The sequence below is a fragment of the Pleurodeles waltl genome, chromosome 12 (assembly GCF_031143425.1).
Source record: "Pleurodeles waltl isolate 20211129_DDA chromosome 12, aPleWal1.hap1.20221129, whole genome shotgun sequence".
Classification (NCBI taxonomy): domain Eukaryota; kingdom Metazoa; phylum Chordata; class Amphibia; order Caudata; family Salamandridae; genus Pleurodeles; species Pleurodeles waltl.
This window is the reverse complement of record NC_090451.1, coordinates 329,182,661-329,203,295: the sequence shown is the minus strand read 5'-3', so window position 1 is coordinate 329,203,295 and position 20,635 is coordinate 329,182,661. Positions and strand designations below refer to the sequence as shown.

Sequence of the window (20,635 nt, the reverse complement as noted above, 5' to 3'; positions counted from 1 at the left end):
AGAAAAAAAAACAGCAGCAAGAGGCTCGCACCGTTCAACCGAAAGTGTCCTGCCGTTGGCTCAACCATCTGTCGTGGCACAGCCCAGCGGGCCCAGTCGGGCCAAAATCCAAAAGGCATGAATCCTTGTAGCATTTCCTAGAGAATTCAGGCAGGATCTAGCATCAAGCAGATTTCGGAATACGTGTGTCCTCTAACGCGGACAGCACCGCCATCTTGCTGCCTCCCGGAAGGCACAATCTCAGTCACAGAGCACAACAAGAGCTCTTCGTGACCCCTTGCACCAACTAACTCTGTTTTGAGTTGGTTGGATAGTGATCTAGCAGAAAGTGAGATCATAAAGGGATTTTGAAATGTAAATAATGGAATTGCAGATTGAGGTGCAGGCAGCTGTGTAGAACGAGAAATAAACATGCAGTATAAATCAATGTGCAATGTAGGAAAGCAAGAATGAACTTATAATCATCTATCAAGGCTATCCCAAGAAATTCTGAGCTAACTGCAAATAGGAGATACTTAAGAAGGGCAAAAAAACATGCAAAGGAAATGATGGCAAGCACTAGCTATAGTGTGTGAAGCACAGGATTATAGACATTTGTGGAAGATTGTAGGAGAACGACAAGAAGGCCCTTGACATTGCAATAACAGCAAATGGCTGTCTCATTCATTTTAGAATTCTTTAACTAAATCATGCACAAGGAAAACCTATACTGCACTACAGAGTCCGTTATGCAGATTAAGCTACACAGTAATCAGTTTTAATTATGTTGCAAGACCGTTTACAATGTGGATTTCTTTCTACACAGTGCTAGATCTGTTTGGTCCGGTGTCAATGGCATTTACATTTAGTAGGTTGCATGTAGGATAGAAGACACCTTTCATCTTGACCATGATATGAAAGTTCTAATTGAAGGGGCTAAAGTTCCTGCCAGCATAGATCATGAAAGTTTCAAGTGTGTACTTTGATTGTATGCTTCCTCAAGAAGCGCTTTACTGCAGCAACTCCTTTGTTTTGGGATCTTGAAGATGGTGGCATGCTTCATATGCGTGGGTGAAAAATAGCACTTGGGTCACTTGACACTTGGGTAGGCTTGCTGCTTGTGTTTTCATCTATGAAGTGGGTTTTAAAACTGTTTTCAATTAAAGAATAAAGAAGCAGGGAGCAATATTACGAATATGTATGTGTGGTGTGAGACAATCAGCTGGAAAGTCTTTGGTGGCTGTTGTGGAGCGGTTGGTGGATAAGACACTATGGGGGTCATTCTGACCCCGGCGGGCGGCGGGAGCCGCCGAATGACCGCGCGGCCATTCTGGCTTTCCCGCTGGGCCGGCGGGCGACTGCCAGAAGGCCGCCCGCCGGCCCAGCGGGAAACCCCCTGCAACAATGAAGCCGGCTCCGAATGGAGCCGGCGGAGTTGTAGGGGTGCGACGGGTGCAGTGGCACCCGTCGCGATTTTCAGTGTCTGCAAAGCAGACACTGAAAATCTTTATGGGGCCCTGTTAGGGGGCCCCTGCACTGCCCATGCCAGCGGCATGGGCAGTGCAGGGGCCCCCAGGGGCCCCACGACACCCGTTCCCGCCATCCTGTTCCTGGCGGTAAAAACCGCCAGGAACAGGATGGCGGGAAGGGGGTCGGAATCCCCATGGCTGGGCCAGGGGTTGCCCTTAAAGCCGCGGTCAGAATGGCCCAGGAAGCACCGCCAGCCTGTTGGCGGTGCTTCTGCGGTCCCCGGCCCTGGCGGTCATGGACCGCCAGGGTCGGAATGACCCCCTATGTGGTTTGGTAGGAGGCTAGTGAATTCCATTTCTACTGGACCTGACAAAGATGTCTGGTGGCCCAGTGATCATCTGATACATCAACTGGAACTGGTGAATGTTGCTGTGACATTATTAGGAGGTGGGACAGAGAATTTTCTTAGTCTACCTCTGGCAATTAGATACCAGTGCCTTGAAAAGTCCAAAATCCGACCAGTCCAGCTAATAAAATTTACTGCTGAGCAGTCAGAAGTGTTGGTCCTGTTGTGCCAGCTACATATCAGAAATCGGTTGATATTGTTCAGAACGTTGGGACTAGAGTTTAAAATGTCTGTAAAGTAGCTATCAACCTTGCCTTGTTTGATCAATAATGCAAAGATTATAAATGGTACATTCAGCTGTTTGCAATTTCACTTGAATGCAAGTGAGAAGACATAAAAACACATCATTGTCACAAGCCAGGCAATTAGACGAAAGTGCCGGGCATAGGAAAAGAGTGACTTCATACCACAAAATTCCAAGTAGAAAATCTCCTCAACAAGATATATTCTTGAAGAACAACCCATTCCAAAATTAAAACAATTTCTGATAGTGATGACCTGGAGATGAGGGTAAGTATAATGACATCCACTGTGACGTTCCCCAAACACATCTTAGCACAAGGTATCTATCCCAAACCATGTTAGTTGTCTACATGTGCATATATTAATCTAATACTGGAATGAAAACAACAGTGTTATTATTATATGAGAAAAATGGTTGTATGAAGCATGAACAAGAGAGCTGCTTTTTAACAGCCTGGTGTGAGAAACTCCTTGACTCTGGAGAGAAGCCTTAAACTAAGAAAAGTGCAAAAATGGTCATCAACTCTGATCGAGCAAGGTTTCCTTTATGGCACAATATTAGAGTTGGCAGTACGTTGGAACAATTGTTTGGTAGCTCCTAGATACCAGAGGAGGTGACCTGAAATCTAACTGCTGGCTAGCAAGGGACTCTGGCTGGATATACTGGCAGCAGTAACGCATTGCCATTTTTCAGGCCACAGTTCAGCCACCGCCTTGCACTCTATTCAGTTTCATGTCTGTGGCGATAGAGCATAATGTGGATATGTAGTTGGGATAAACAGGATACGTGCATATGGAGAAAAACATAAACCTGTTGTGGGAATTACACCTTATTATGTATGCCTTACATATGCTGACTTACGACATACATTCCATTATGTATTTTGTGTAGGTCATAGCACAATCAATGTGTTACGATAAGAATTGCAGATATGAATACTTAATTTTAGATGTAAGGAATCCCAAATCACAAAGGTCAAATGACAACAGGACATAAAAAGTTTAATTTCAGTCTTTAGAATGTAACTTGGTAATCTCCAAGAGTTGCTAGCCTGTCAGGAATACTGAGACCTCAGTTAATGAGGAGCAAATGCTACACTCAGGTCCCACTTTAGCACTGGTAGTGCCTGGTGTGACAATCTTGCTTGCCCCCCCCCTCCCCAATGACCTCCTCCTCAGATTCCCTCGCTACCACCCAGCAAAAGTGCCCCTCATCTCTCCAAAGCCCATCTATTTTGCACATTCCATTTGTTTTAAAGCACTGATAAAGGCTGGCTTTACTCATCCTGTCAGCTATCTGCATAAAATACAGATCTGTTCTTGGCAGCAGGCATATTATCCAGCTGCACTACTTTATGGCGAGTCAAAACTGCCAATAGAAAAAACTCTGCTCTCTCTCTAGCAGGAACATCGGTCACAAGAGTTATCTTGACATTTTTATTGATGCCTGAAAGCTCAAGGCACAAGGAACTCCCCCCCCCTATAATCCCCTCCTCTTCCCCCCCCCCCCGAGAGCAGTGACCTCCTCCAGGTTAGTGCCCAGTGCGGCTGAACTGGTTGCAACCGCCTAAGGCCAGCCTTATCTACAATGTTTGTAACTAGTGTGTTACCAGTGGAAAGAAGTGAATCTCTCGGTACAAAATGTCATTTATATAAAGAAAACGTCTTAATGCATTCATCATTCAGGATGAATACTTATGTTTTTTGTATTTTGTTGCAGAAGTTACTACCACTTCTGTTTTTTCTCTACCAGGTTTTAAAACAAAGAGCATTTAATGAAAATCAGATATCCACACTTAAATATGTGCACACTATTTCATTTTCCAACTATCGCTCCAAATCATGTCTCTTCCTCTTTGTTTATTTCCAGTGCCTCCCGTCCAAAGTTTTATCTCCCCATACATACACCCCACTTAGGCTTCCTTATCCACATTCTAGACACGTTACAACCCTGAATCCTTTCCCTATAGGTTCTATCCATATTACGTCTGTCACTATAATGTCTTGTATATCGATATTTCAAACGCATGCTTTGGAGTGACTTTTAAGCAGAGGTGGTGCTTGTGCAGTGCCTAGTGTTTAGTGTCATTTAAACTGAGTACTATTCAAAGTAACACTTTTTAAAATCTTTTTTCTTAGTAACTAAAAAGAATAAGACTCCATACATAGGATGCACTATATGCCATAAAAGATCCACCATACATACATGTATCGAACATCATCACATTATTCGACATAGTACAGGGTATCATGTTGAATATAAGAGGATGATAATCAGACAGCGGGGTCTGTGGTGTTAAAAGTCCCAGTTCTATGTGACGGTGGGGGGAAGAGAAAGAGAGGAGAGGTGGGACGAAGAACAACAAGTGTGTCCTCCAGTCATCAATGCATGGTGATGAATATGGCGATCTAAAGGTGAGAGAGCAAATGTGGAGCATCTGTGTCTCTCCTGTGTGTGAGCGATGTGAGATAGTAATGCATCTATACCTTACTATGTCAGGGCAGGTAGTTACAATACTGCGCTGTTTCGTTTAGGTTGGACGTGTATCTTTGTGGCCTCAAGTTTTGCAATGCATACATCCCATATTCCACCTCCCACTGTGGTCCCTCCTGTGGCATGTCGAAAACATAGAACACTGGTTTCTGCCCCATATGAGTTGTGATAATAGCCCATTCAGTAACCGGAAGAAGCTTTTGGGAATGATTATCAGTAGGGCTGCAAAAATAATACATTGAGCGGGGAAGGATTGACATTTCGGTAATCGCCACTCTACCCATTGGGGATAATGAGCACTAGAAGAGGAAGGAGCTCCTTATCAATATCATTGCCTTCCTTAACTTTCCCTCCTCTAGTGCTCGATCAGCATGGTATAGCTGAAATCCCAGGTATTTGAACATATTGAAGCACCACTGCAAGCGGTATTCTGGAGAGGGGTCCCCGAAAGGTTCTGGGATAGGTGTCAGAGAGAAGAGGCAGGATTTGGGCCAATTTACCCTGAGACCCGATACAGTTCCAAAGTCATCTAATAAACATATCAATGCCAGTAGTGAGCTCCCAATATCTCATATGTAAAATATCACATCATCTGCGTATAACGAGATTATGTAATACTTGTCAAATTCCAGGATTCCCCACTCCTGTGCCCGTAGTCATAAGTGGCAGGCCATTGGTTCCATCACTATCGCGAAGAGCAGTGGAGACAATGGGCAACCCTGTCTCGAACTGTGCAAGATCAGAAAACTACCTGAGATTAGGTGCTCCGTTCGTACCCTGGCTATAGGTCCCGAGTATAGAGTGCATATCTATCCAATGAACTTCTCACCAAAGCCCAAGCGATGTTGCATGGCTATTAGAAAGTCCCAGGATATGGTGTAAGAGGCTTTTTCAATATCAAGAGATTCCACAACCTTATTATATGTATCATGAATAATTCGCAATAAGCGCTGGATGTTGACAAAATTACTTCGAACCAGTATAAATCCCGATTGGTCTTCTGGGACCAAGATCCCCACCACTGGGATCAGCCTATTGGCTAGTATCTTGCCCAGGATGTTGCAGTCTAAGTTCAGTAGGGAAAATGGATGATAAGACCGTATGTCCAAAGGGTCATGTCCTGGTTTGTGTAGAACTACTGTGAGTACTTTGGTGTCCTGTAGACAGCCACAAGAATGGGCTTTTTCAGTACCTCCCTAAAGTGGTTGAGCTAAGTGTTTTGAAAAGGCAGCTTAATATTCAATGGGCAACTCATACACCTGTGGTGGCCACCTTTCTTTCTAAGGGTCGCAGTTATGCTTACACTTTAAGTAATGTGTTGTGTAGCAAGCGTCTGACTGCCCATGTGTCAGTCAGACAATATCCTTGCACCACCACTTTGAGTGTCCCACTCCATGGCCCTGAGGGGGTAGAACCTTTATTTCTTTCAAAGAATTGAAGTATTTTGGTGGACAATTCTTCCACAAAGGGAGTGTCAGACAATGCTCAATGCTTCCATTTGTAAGTGCCATATTGGACTACGTGATCATGGTCTGCCCCAGCACAAGTTCACTTGTAATGGACAATGGTCTGAGAGCGTTAGGGCCAGATATTCTGAACTCGTAATCCTAGGCCATAGAGAGTCTACATAGAATAAGGTTGTGCCTGGTGTGAAGGTCATGTACCGTAGAATGATAAGAATATACCCGGTCCAGTGGGTAACCTAGTCTCCACACATTGTGGAGCATACACTGAATTGGCCACTGATTGAAGCAACGTATCAGTAGCACCAGCAAGGGCAGCATCTGAGCCAGACCACTTGAGTCACAGGTGGTTGAGGCTCCAGTGGTCACAGGTAACTGGACCAAAGTGGAGGACTTTGTGTCAGGCGCTAAGTTGGAGACCACAAGGTGAAGGTGACCACACAATCTCCCCTACAAACTGCAAGTCAGATGGTGTGCCGGTCTGTGTGATACACAGGTCAGAATTGAATCGCTGGTGGTCTCAGTGTCCTGTAGTATATGCCGCCACCTGGTTGCTCAGTTGGTGCAGGGTGATCCACAGGGTGTAGTGAGAGCAAAATTTGGCAGTATATATAAGAATGGCTTCACGGTTGTACTCTGGAAGTGGACCCAGATTACCTTGTGGTGCGCTGTGTCTTGTGGTGAAGAAGAAAAATCATCTGACCAGTTTAGTTTGTAGTAGTGGTTCACCCTGTCAGAACAGGTGAGCAAACCCATTGCTACCTCTTGCTGAAGCAATATCAGGACAGGTCCTTCAGTTTGCAAAGGAACTTAGCCACACTCAAAGTGCAGTGATGCAACAATAAGGCAGTGAGAAGCCTGAGGTTACATGCGTGCAGCAGAATGGTGTAGGAAATGCTGGAAGGCAAATGTAATGTAGGCGAGCCTCTGGTTTAATTGAGGGGGTGTCACATATATATTCCCACTTCTGCATGTTTCAACCCAGAGGGCCTAACAACATGCGGTGTAGGCAAGGTGAAGTCCCGCCCTATATGGCATGTTATGCAGGTGTTAGCCCTCGACCATCCGGGTATTTTTTTAGGGCAATGTAATTGAAAAGAGAGCCACTGCGGCTGGACAGACCATGCTGTTCTTACCAAATGTGTGGTAGGATAACAGATCCCTTCCTCGTGCACACCTGTCCGGCTCAGGTGGTAGCAGCTGCATACGGCTCATCAATGTTCAAGTCAGCTGCACCTGGAGGAACATTATCTGTCACTGTTTCACCTCCATCTTGCCTGTCGTGCACACTACCTTTTGCTCTATTCCACTGGTCTGCGGGGGAGGGGTGTCGTCTGCCAGGTCAGGCGCCCTCTCCTCATCAAGGGCGAGGGGCCTCTCGCTAGGGTAGCCCAGAAGGGAGACACGGAATCCTGGCCGGCTGGCTCCAGACCTCTGTCTCAGGCCACACACCCTATTTTTTGTTTACTCACTAGGTAGACAGCTCATGATGACTTTTGGTGTTTATCTCTACAAATGTGTATGCATCTATCATGTTTGACGCAATGCCCCAGTGCCAACCACATCTGAGTCCTCATGTGATTCAATTGTTTGAATGTTGATGTAGTACTTCGCCGAAGGTGTATACTTGCCAGTTAGTAATAAAGAGTTAGGGGGTCACAGAGGGATGCATGTTGGCCAGGAGCTGCATGTTCGTTGTCAATGACCCTGAAAACCACTCCATAAAGGTAGTTCTTTGCGTAGCTCTTATATATAACAGGCTGTCCTTGGTCTCACTCAGTCTTATTTTATAGAGCGGTCCAATTTTTCTTAAATCATAAACAATGTTTCAATGAGCGACACACGATCATCAGTAAGAGAGTGATTGATTGAGGGGTGGGCCCTTTTAAATTGAGCAAACCCGAATCAATTGGAATCCACCGTTTTGGCAGAAAATTGGAGAGGGTTTTTGTTGTGATGTAGTTAGTATAGTATTATTTTATCACAATAGTATAGTATTATTTTATTACATATTTATCATCATATTAATGTAGATATGTGTTAGAGTAACCAATGTATAGGAATGGTATTTCCCTTGTGCCTTTCCCCCCTGTGTTCTATTTTGGGTTGATCAGAATGTTGGGGATGAGGCAAAGAGTAGGCTGTGAGAGGACGTGAACGGTTGGAGAGAAGACCTGTGAAGAGAAGAGGCAGTTGAAGCATTGGAGATGGAATAAAGTCTCACCTGAAATTTCTTCAGACTCCGTCTTTATATCACTGGCGACGAGTTGGTGTGTGAGGGGACATCGCCATCTCCACCCCTCTTTTCATTATTCTTCAATTGCTGTCTGGAGGCTTCGTGAGTTAGAATTTTGTCGTTACACATTTGAGGTAAATTATTTATTCTTCTCTCAGTCCGGCTGACAGCTGTTACAAAAGCGTGCTCTCTATGATGTTTACGAGTAGATATTTTTAATGTCTGTGGTGGAGCTTTTCAGCCAAATTATCTGTATGAACAGCAAGCGGTAAGAACTCCGTCTGACACTTCAGCAAGTCTGCCATAGGGAGCGCGATTGTTCTCCTGCTTTTAGTTTATTGGAAGTGACCTGAGGTAACATTTCCGCGAGTGCGCGCGTCGCTGAAAGAGCATTCCGCTCTAATTACAACTGCAATTGAAGTTGACTAGAGGTACACGGTAGCCTAATTGCAACAGCAGGTGGCAGGCTTGCACAGGTTTTTTTAATCGGAGAACGAACGTTTGTTTGAACTGGCTCTGAGGAAAAAATTCTTTCAAATCTGTCAGTGTGGCACGCGCCGGTGAAAGGCGTTCCACACAATCGTACACATTCTGAAACTGGTTTCACTGAGCTCATAGACAACGGCATTTTTCTGTTCAAAGAAATTCCACAGTGGTTTCAAAAAGGCACGCAGATTTGATTGACTCAAGTGTTCTGATTAGCTCTCAGAAAAGCAGGAACTCCCCGGTAATAAGCACAAACGAAGCCTGTTAAGCACGCTGACAGGCACAGCTTGACCCAGAAATAAACGAGACGAAGCCTGTTAAGCACGCTGACAGGCACAGCTTTTCCTGGTATATTTAACAATCCAATGCTAGTCTTCGCAATTACACATATTCAAACAAATATTTGTAACAAATTACGGAATCTATTAATTTATTACTGTTAACCAAACTCAATTTAGGATTTTCCTTTGTACTTCCTTTTCTTTACAACGTGAATATTCACTTACATTTACAGTTAATTGTGTATTGATTTGTACAGTTAATCTCAACCTAAAACTTGATTTACCAATAGTAATTCCTGTAAAATGGCAGCTGGGGCATGTCTCAACCAGTACCTTTTTTGAACGAAATGGGGGAACCGAATGTGCCATGGAAAGAATGGATAAAAATATTTGAATCATATTTAATTGCTATTGGGGGGGATAAATTCAATCCAATCAGGAAACAGCATATCCTTTTACATAATTTGGGTACCCATGGAAGGAAAATATATGAATCCCTACCGGAACCGCATATCCCTGAAGGGCAAGCACAAGATGAGTACGTCACCACATATGTAAAGCTTGAAAAACAGTTTGGAGATAGAATTAATGTAGTTCTTGAACGCCACAAGTTTTTTTCTCGCGTCCAAGGAATGTAGTCAGTTACATTGCTGCATTAAGAGGACTAAGTTCATTATGTAATTTTGGAGAATTAAATGACTCCCTCATACGAGATCAATTAGTTCGTTGCACGAATAACATTAAGATACAGGAGAAATTACTCCAAAGACAACCTGATCTACAAGAAGCAATTGAGATAGCAAAATCTATTGAGCACACGGCCATTTGCCTACAGGAAATCAGGTCCTCTTCTGCTATCGAGCAGGTGAATGAGATTACAGATAACACACCTAGTGAGAATGTCCTTAAGGTGAAAACTAGTGATAAGCTTACACACAAACAAACTAATGTCAGAAGTGGACTATTGTGTTTCCGTTGTGGGAGTAATAATCATTTAGCCAATTCTTCCTTTTGCCAAGCAAAATCGGCAGTTTGTAGAAAATGTAACAAAAGAGGCCCCTTTGCTAGGGCATGTAAGAACCCAACCAAAGTAGAGTCTGATAATAAGAAGTGGGAAGATAACTCCCAAACAATTAAGAAGATTGTGCTTCAAGTCAAAGGTAAAGATTCTGCTCTTTCACAATATCCTGAATGCACTATATCGGTCAATAACAAAAACATAAGGGTCTTTGCTGATTCGTGTTCACCGTTCACCATAGTAAATGCTGATGATTTCAAGTATGTGACGAATTACAGTGAGATTGAGTTAACTACACCTGATGTCAACCCTAAGGGTTACAATAAGGATCCTATTCTCCTCAGGGGCATGTTCAAAGCAGTCATTTCTTTTAAGGGTCGCTCTACAGTCGGGAAAATTTACGTGGTAGAGGAAGGGTCTAGTTTACTAGGATGGCAACATCAAAGGGAACTTGGAATAAGGTTAGATCCTAATGATCCCGAACAAGTCTTAGTTGTAGACACCTCTATTGCTGATGATCAAATGTTTCAGAAATTTCCTGAATTTGTTTGTGAAGAATTAGGCCTTCTTAAAAATTTTCAGCACAAAATTAAACTGAAACCTAATTCTAAACCTATAATACACAAAACCAGACCCATTCCTCATCTATTGAAAGATGCAGTCAAAAAAGAACTTGAAAGACTGCAGTCTTTAGAAATTATACAACCTATTGAATGCTCAGAGTGGTTAGCCCCCATAGTCGTAGCTAAAAAAAACAATTGCAATGACATTAGGATATGTGTGGACCTTAGAGATTTAAACAGGAACATCTGGGTAGAAAGGCATCCCCTTCCTAGAATTAATGAATTGTTAAGCACAATGGGTGAAGCTGGTTACTTTTCGGTACTCGATCTGTCGAGTGCATATCACCAGGTACAATTGCATCCTGAATCTAAATTGCTTACTGCTTTTACCACTCCTTTCGGCTCATTTATGTTTAATAGGATGCCCTTTGGGCTGGCTTCAGCAGCAGCAGTATTTCAAAAAATCATGCAACACATTATAGGTGATGCTAAGTGCACACTCTGTTTCCAAGACGACATCCTAGTTTATGGAGCTAATGAGGAAGAGCACAAGAATAATCTGATGAATGTGTTGGATAAGTTGAAAGAAAGATAAGTGTTGCATAGGAGTTAATTCTGTAGAGTATTTAGACCACATTATTTCCAGGGATGGATTCAAACCCAAATCTTCATTGGTGGATGCAGTGATAAAGGCAGAAGCTCCCAAGCATAAAGATGAATTAAGATCTTTTGTGGGCCTAGCTGAGTTTATGGCAAAGTACGTGAAGAATTTTTCCTCTATCATTTAGTCTCAGGGAGTTACTCAAAAGTCATGTTCCATACGACTGGTCTGAACACGATGAAAATGCATTCAAGGAAATCAAATTAGCCATATCTAATGCTCCTTGCCTGTGCACTTTTGACCATAAAAGGAAAACAATCCTCACCACGGATGCTAGCAAACGGGGTTTAGGTGCTACATTATCTCAGATTGTGGATGGCAATGAAAGGATCGTAGCTTTTGCGTCCAGGGCTTTGAGTAAAGCAGAAGCTAACTACTCTGTCATAGAGAGGGAGGCTTTAGCGTGTAATTGGGCCATCAAACATTTAAAATTTTTCTTATGGGGCATTCAATTTGACTCGAGAACTGATCACAAACCATTGATTTATATTTTCTCGTCCAAAGGATTTCCCAACAGTACACCTAGAATTGCTAGATGGATTTTAGGTTTAGAAATTTTTGTTTTTAAATTGAATACCTCCCTGGCAACAAAAATACAGCTGCTGATTTCTTATCCAGAGTCCCATTAGACGTTAAAGAGGACTTTGAAGTTGAAGAATTCCCTATTATGATGATCAACATTCCTTCAATCAGTAGGGAGGAATGGATGTCGGCGTCAGAACTTGACGAGTCATTAACTTTACTTAGGACCAAGGCAAGGGATGGGTGGCCAACGTCAAAGAAGGACGTTGAGGAAATCATCAGCAATTACTGGGAGGTGAGGTACGAAATCAATGAGCATAATAATCTAATATTCAGGAATGATAAAATTATTCCACCACAAAATTTGAGACTCAAGATCATTAAGTTAGCCCATGAAGGCCATTTAGGTAGAAGCCTTACCAAAGCTAGATTGAGGGAAAGGTTTTGGTTTCCCAACATGGATGCCATGGTTGAACGTGAAGTTAAAACTTGCTCAGTTTGCGCACTTACTGACAAAAGTAAAATAATTCACAAGATCCCGATTTCTCCTGTCGAAGTACCAGATAAACCATGGGCTAGAGTAGCCTTTGATATCATCGGCCCTCCAATCCTCCAGGTGTTAGTAAAAGATTTGGCTTAGTTCTGATCGATTACCGATCACATTGGATAACTACCAAATTAGTCAATCAAATAAATACTGATGCGGTCATTAATTTTCTCAAGGACTCCTTTGCGGTGGAGGGTATTCAGGAAATTCTCATTACGGATAATGGAGTTCAATTGACATCCTTGGCAATGAAGAACTTCCTTGAATCCATTGGAGTAAAACACCTTACTACAGCTCTTTATTGTCCAAGAGCTAATAGTCTAGCAGAAAGGATGAATCGTATGATCAAAGATTGCATTCAACTAGCGAGTATCAATCACTTGAATGTAGAGAATGCTATCAGGGATATGTTGTGGGCATATCACACCACTCCCAATTCCATCACAAAGGTTTCCCCATTTACAGCATTGAAAGGCAGGAAGCCTTGTACCAAATTCTTTCCTGTCTGGTTAGGGGGTGGGTATGAGTGTAATTACTGTACCCGTCTTAGTAATATCAGAATCTCCAAACATCAAGACAAATATAAAAGTAGGTATGAGACCACACAAGGGACGAAAAAACAGGATTGGAATATCAATGATCAAGTGTATGTTAAGAAACCTAGTGGTGGTGTACGGGCAGGCATGAAAGACACCAAATTCATGGGCCCTTTCCGCATTGATAAAGTTAAGAAAAATGTTGTAATACTAGATAATGGTCAATGCTGGAGCATGGACAGACTCGTTAAGTTGTCGGCATCTAGTGAAGAAGAAAAGGGGAACATGGTGGAAGAATCTGTGTTGGAGGGATTGGCAAAAAACTATCCTGGAAGCGAGTTCCAAAGGAAGTTGGGACTTCGACAAATCAACCCTCCAATATGGCACAAAGACTATGAAATGACCTCCAATATGACATAAATTAACATGGTCTGATGAAATCTGGGAAATGATCATTTTATGAGTTAATATATGAATATAAATATGGTTGTAATTTGATCATATAGTTGTAATCTGTTGTTAGTTTTTTGACACTGTCATTTTATTATCATATAGCCTTATTAGTAAAAGGGCAATGTGTTGTATCAATATTCGTTAAAGGGGAAGATGTGTTTTGATGTAGTTAGTATAGTATTATTTTATCACAATAGTATAGTATTATTTTATTACATATTTATCATCATATTAATGTAGATATGTGTTAGAGTAACCAATGTATAGGAATGGTATTTCCCTTGTGCCTTTCCCCCCTGTGTTCTATTTTGGGTTGATCGGAACGTTGGGGATGAGGCAAAGAGTAGGCTGTGAGAGGACGTGAACGGTTAGAGAGAAGACCTGTGAAGAGAAGAGGCAGTTGAAGCATTGGAGATGGAATAAAGTCTCACCTGAAATTTCTTCAGACTCCGTCTTTATATCAGTTTTATTCCCTTGTTTACCCCGATATGGAATACAGCACTGTGTGGGAAAGTGTCCGGTGTACTCTCACCAAGTACTTCAACATTTCATAGTGATGGGACAGAGAAGATACTGAGTATCCAGAAGAAAACTGAAAGGGATGACTACAGCGAGGCTGACAGTTTACTTAACTGAAAAGAATCACAACCATGTGGAAGGGAAGAAGGTTAAGCAGATGTATAAAGGGATTCTCACCATGAGACTAAATGATGTAGTTGTATTGTTTGGCAGTAGAGCAATTAGATATGCACTAGACAGGGTGTTGATGCCAAAGAGGCGTAGGGACTATTGTAACTGTTTCAGGTTGACATATTATGTTTTCTTAAAAATGGGATATACGGCCTACAAAAGACACTATTTCAATCACTTCAAAGGATGTGAAAGGAATCGCGTCAATTAGACCGTTTGACCCTCATGTTTCAAATGTTTAGTAAATAGTAGAACGCTTTGTACACAATTCTGGAGTGGTCAGAGTTTTATTAAATTGGGGGTATGATCCAGTATAATTTTGTTTGCAATAGTGTCTTTGCCCATCCTGCAGCAGTCAGTGAAAGTGTTCGCTTTAGACAAAGTGGAGGCACTATAAGTGAAAACAGGTCACCCCTGGGACGCTATGACCATAGGCTTGCGTGCTGAATCTTTTAAAAATAATTAAGTGTAAATTTAGTCAGTGTGGTTTAACTTACTTGCTGGGTTTGCCGTCCTATGGGGGCCAATAAGTTGTCAGTCTGTGTTATTGGAATTGTCTGTGCATAAATACCTAAAGGAAATAATCCACCGAGGTCGTTCAAAGACCAAAAACATGAAATGTTCTGAAAGCGAGGGCTGTTTTTAAACCTGTTTTAAACGTGAGTCCACAGATAATTCCCACACTGGAATGCACAGCTGTTTTCCCATGCACGCCAAAATGGCAGAATTAGATTTACAAAAACAGGGGCAGCAGATGACTGGGTTGCAAATAACACCTGTTTGTGTTATTGTCAGAATGGTATTAAAAGAAAATGTATCTGCCAAATGTTTGAATAAATGTATGTGTGTATATAAAACACGCGTCCGCCTTTTTTCTTCTCCCTGTGTGCAAATGTTATTTATGCAAGGGCTGAAATACATTAGGAAATTCAGCACATTTTATTTCAAGTATTGACGTCCATTTTTCTTTTCATTTAGAACACGTTTCCTAATGCCTTTCCTTCTTAGAGGCGTCAGTTGATTGTCAAAGTTTGAGCAGCTCTTAAACCTAGAGATTACAGGCACATTGTATCAACTGAAAAGTGTAGACGATGCTTCTGAAGTTGCACCTTCACCTCAATAGGCGTTCACCACATTTGCAATTAATTTTCTTCATAACTCCTGTGACATCTTTGAAAACACACATGTGTAAAGTAGGTGAAAAAGATGTAAGTGTGTACGTTGAGTGCACACTAGTAAATTACACACATACATTTTACACATTTGTACGTTTGCTCACACCATAGCAACTAAAAAATGATTGCTTATTTTCCTAGGGGTAGGCCAAATTTACAGCTGAATAATTCTTTGTAACCATAAATCTTTCTACAAACAGAGCTCAATTTGCAGTGGCATTTTACTTTCGGTAATACATATATGTTTTTATATTATTTTATACTACAGCCTTGAAGAAAACCACCTGGAAGATGAAGATGCACATGCCTTTGCAGAAGCTTTGAAGATTAACTCCAACTTGAAAGTTCTAAAGTAGGAAGCGCTTCGAGTCGCACTTACAAAATTAAATTTTTACAAGTAAATTATCTAAAAGAATGCCCATCAGTCTCTCCTGATCCATCTTTTAGAATGGTTGAGTTCTTACACATTCAGCTGTTTCACAAAATGCTTTTCTGTGCCTAATACAAATTTTGTGGTGCAAAAAGTGCCAACATTCCCTCTAAATGTCAGAGCATGATGCACTGAATCACGGCTTGCAGATATACATGGGCACAGATGGAATTTGCAACTGGTGTAAACTTGCCAGTTGGCTACGTCTTCTGCACCCATTAGTTTAGGGACAGGTTGTGGAAATGAGAGTTCGAAGGAGAAGGGAGGCTGGGACCATCCACAAGAGTTGTAATTTCTTGGATACCCACATGGGTACCCTTGAAGTGCATAGGTACTCACCAACATTCTCAATGGCTTTCCACACTCTAATAATACCCAAATATGATTATGAAAAGGTCTCTGCAAGTGTAGGGTGGGAAAGGGCCACCAACACCCCCTTGTTTTCAGAGAACGTATGTGATGAAATGACTCCACGTGGAAAAAGTTGAGGCACAAAATGGGGGAAATATATGGATCACTGTAGGAAAGTACCATCTTGCCTGGCATGTTACCCCCATTTTTCACTGTATATATGTTGTTTTAGTTGTATGTGTCACTGGGACCCTGCCAGCCAGGGCCCCAGTGCTCATGAGTGTGCCCTGAATGTGTTATCTGTGTTATGACTAACTGTCTCACTGAGGCTCTGCTATCCAGAACCTCAGTGGTTATGCTCTCTCATTTCTTTCCAAATTGTCACTAACAGGCTAGTGACCAATTTCACCAATTCACATTGGCTTACTGGAACACCCTTATAATTCCCTAGTATATGGTACTGAGGTACCCAGGGTATTGGGGTTCCAGGAGATCCCTATGGACTGCAGCATTTCTTTTGCCACCCATAGGGAGCTCTGACAATTCTTACACAGGCCTGCCACTGCAGCCTGAGTGAAATAACGTCCACGTTATTTCACAGCCATTTACCACTGCACTTAAGTAACTTATAAGTCACCTATATGTCTAACCTTTAGCTGGTAAAGGTTAGGTGCAAAGTAACTTAGTGTGTGGGCACCCTGGCACTAGCCAAGGTGCCCCCACATTGTTCAGGGCAAATTCCCCGGACTTTGTGAGTGCGGGGACACCATTACACGCGTGCACTACACATAGGTCACTACCTATGTGTAGCTTCACAATGGTAACTCCGAATATGGCCATGTAACATGTCTATGATCATGGAATTGACCCCTCTATGCCATCCTGGCATAGTTGGCACAATCCCATGATCCCACGGGTCTGTAGCTCAGACCCTGGTACTGCCAAACTGCCTTTCCCGGGGTTTCAGTGCAGCTGCTGCTGCTGCCAACCCCTCAGACAGGTTTCTTCCCTCCTGGGGTCCAGCCAGGCCTGGCCCAGGATGGCAGAACAAAGGACTTCCTCAGAGAGAGGGTGTTACACCCTCTCCCTTTGGAAAAATGTGTCAGGGCTGGGGAGGAGTAGCCTCCCCCAGCCTCTGGAAATGCTTTCATGGGCACAGATGGTGCCCATTTCTGCATAAGCCAGTCTACACCGGTTCTGGGACCCCTCAGCCCTGCTCTGGCCCGAAACTGGACAAAGGAAAGGGGAGTGACAACTCACCTGACCTGCACCTCCCCTGGGAGGTGCCCAGAGCTCCTCCAGTGTGCTCCAGACCTCTGCCATCTTGGAAACAGAGGTGCTGCTGGCACACTGGACTGCTCTGAGTGGCCAGGGCCAGCAGGTGACGTCAGAGACTCCTTCTGATAGGCTCCTTCAGGTGTTGCTAGCCTATCTTCTCTCCTAAGTAGCCAAACCCTCTTTTCTGGCTATTTAGGGTCTCTGCTTTGGGGATTTCCTTAGATAACGAATGCAAGAGCTCATCAGAGTTCCTCTTCATCTCTCTCTTCACCTTCTGCCAAGGAATCGACTGCTGACCGCGCTGGAAGCCTGCAAAACTGCAACAAAGTAGCGAAGACGACTACTGCAACTCTGTAACGCTGATCCTGCCGCCTTCTCGACTGTTTTCCTGGTGGTGCATGCTGTGGGGGTAGTCTGCCTCCTCACTGCACTAGAAGCTCCGAAGAAATCTCCCGTGGGTCGACAGAATCTTCCCCCTGCTACCGCAGGCACCAAAGAACTGCATCACCCGTACTCTGGGTCTCCTCTCAGCACGACGAGCGAGGTCCCTTGAATCCAGCAACTCTGTCCAAGTGACTCCCACAGTCCAGTGACTCTTCAGTCCAAGTTTGGTGGAGGTGTAAGTCCTTGCCTCCCCACGCCAGACTGCATTGCTGGGAACCGTGACTTTTGCAGCTACTCCAGCCTCTGTGCACTTCCGGCGGAAATCCTTTGTGCACAGCCAAGCCTGGGTCCACAGCACTCTAACCTGCATTGCACGACTTCCTAAGTTGTCCTCCGGTGACGTGGGACTCCTTTGTGCGACTTCGGGGAGCACCATTTCACTCCTCTTCGTAGTGCCTGTTCCAGCACTTCTGCGGGTGCTGCCTGCTTCTGAGAGGGCTCCTTGTCTTGCTGGGCGCCCCCTCTGTCCCCTGACGCAATTGGCGACATCCTGGTCCCTCCTGGGCCACAGCAGCATCCAAAAACGCTAACCACACGACTTGCAGCTAGCAAGGCTTATTGGCGGTCTTTCTTCAGGAAAACACTTCTGCACGACTCTCCACGGCGTGGGGGATCCATCCTCCAAAGGGGAAGTCTCTAACCCTTGTCGTTCCTGCAGAATCCTCAGCTTCTACTGTCCAGTAGCAGCTTCTTTGCACCCACAGCTGGCATTTCCTGGGCATCTGCCCATCTCCGACTTGCTTGTGACTTTTGGACTTGGTCCCCTTGTTCCACAGGTACCCTGGACTGGAAATCCATCGTTGTTGCATTGCTGGTTTGTGTCTTTCCTGCAGAATTCCCCTATCACGACTTCTATGTCCTTTGGGGAACTTTAGTGCACTTTGCACTCACTTTTCAGGGTCTTGGGGTGGGCTATTTTTCTAACCCTCACTGTTTTCTTACAGTCCCAGCAACCCTCTACAAGGTCACATAGGTTTAGGGTCCATTTGTGGTTCGCATTCGACTTTTGAAGTATATGGTTTGTGTTGCCCCTATCCCTATGTGTCCCCATTGCATCCTATTGTAACTATACATTGTTTGCACTGTTTTCTAATTCTATACTGCATATTTTTGGTATTGTGTACATATATCTTGTGTATATTTGCTATCCTCATACTGAGGGTACTCACTGAGATACTTTTGGCATATTGTCCTAAAAATAAAGTACCTTTATTTTTAGTATATCTGTGTATTGTGTTTTCTTATGATATTGTGCATATGACACTAGTGGTACTGTAGGAGCTTCACTTGTCTCCTAGTTTAGCCTAAGCTGCTCTGCTAAGCTACCATTATCTATCAGCCTAAGCTGCTAGACACCCTATACACTAATAAGGGATACCTGGGCCTGGTGCAAGGTGTAAGTACCCCTTGGTACTCACTACAAGTCAGTCCAGCCTCCTACAATCACCTTAACCTGCTATTTGTCCACTGGAGCAGGCTTATAGTAAAGACGCGTTTGCCTGGAAATCTTTGCTGTTGTTGATTTACGTCTCTTCTGATGTTTGTGGTCCATAAAAAATTTAATTAATGTACAGCAATTTAAGGTGTGAGACTACGACTCAGATGTAATTGTCTATTTTTAAATAATTTACATTCACTACTCATTCTAAGTGGATATAATAGGAATAGAAACATTCACTGCAGTTCATTACGTTTGTAAAATTAAATGCTTAACGAAATCAAAGCAACTAGATCTACACATTTACTTGAATTTCGCCCGACTTTTTATTATTTTATGTCCCTTTTGTTAGCCAAGTGATACAAAGCTGAATATGTTTGGAGTTGTGTGTGTTCCAAATTGATGGGTTGTCAGTCTTAGGAAATTCCAAATGTCATATTCTGGTATTACAGTGCACTTTTACAGCCATGTGTTAATTCACTGGCATTTTGTTTTTTTCTTAGACTTTCTAACAATTTTATTACAAAACATGGTGTTTCAGCTCTTCATAATGCGCTTGACCACAACAACTCCATTACTTCTATCTGGTAAGTATTTATCATGACTCAAAACCGTTTTTAGGTCGAGCACACAAGTGATCTGATGAGTTGTAATCTATCTGTGGGCTTTAAACCACGCCCATCGCACACACATCACTATCACTCATTCATGGGCTTGCCTTTCAAAAATCCTTTATCATCATTGGTAAATGCTTTACATTTGTCCCTCTTTGGGGCAGCTTTGTTACTGCCTAGGCCATTGACATTGTTACATGGATAATTGCACGTTTGCAGATATGTTTGACTGCGAGCAAACTTCTTTTTCCTTTTGTGTCTCTCCTTCACGCTCACGCTCATGGCAGCCGTGGTGCTTTGAATTTGCTTGCTTATTTCAACTGTTTTAGTTTCATTTTCAATTAATGTGGCAAGAAAAGCCTGGTTATTAATTTACAACGTAAATAGCTCTAACTCAAGCACATGCAAGACCAATTGCTTTGCAGATACTTGTTCAGTTAGGTACTACACCCTTGGACAAAAGAAAACTGTTTTAATTGGACACATAAATGTAGGCTGTACTACAAATGCTTTTCATTATTAACTACGCAATATTTTATTTAAAAAAAACGTCTTTACATGTAACCTACAAGTAGGCACACCGTTGTAAATATTAGTACATGCTCGCATATTTGAAGGTCTCTGATAAATATCCCTGTATAACTTATTGAAGCTATACAGGGTGGTAGACTGAAGACGTCCACTGATTTCTGGGCTCTTTCTTGATTCAGTTTGCAAATGTAAAATGAAATCTAATAAAGTAGATTCTAGTGGATCTTTACACATTGTATCGCATATTTGTGTGTATATTTATAGAAACACACACCATGTTATGCAGATTTGTAGAGTGCACTATCACCCAGGGGGCAATCGTGGTA

The 20,635-nt window shown here is 42.9% G+C and overlaps 1 protein-coding gene across 4 annotated transcripts in view; it reads left to right on the top strand.

Annotated features, from left to right (window-relative positions):
• NOD2 (nucleotide binding oligomerization domain containing 2) overlaps window positions 1-20,635 on the top strand; it is a 302,117-nt gene that overhangs the window by 255,015 nt on the left and 26,467 nt on the right. For all 4 annotated transcript variants that reach the window (XM_069216441.1, XM_069216437.1, XM_069216439.1 and 1 more), the window contains 2 exons: window positions 15,492-15,575; window positions 19,668-19,751. In XM_069216441.1, coding sequence (XP_069072542.1) covers window positions 15,492-15,575; window positions 19,668-19,751 — 168 coding nt within the window. The remainder of the gene's footprint in view (window positions 1-15,491; window positions 15,576-19,667; window positions 19,752-20,635) is intronic.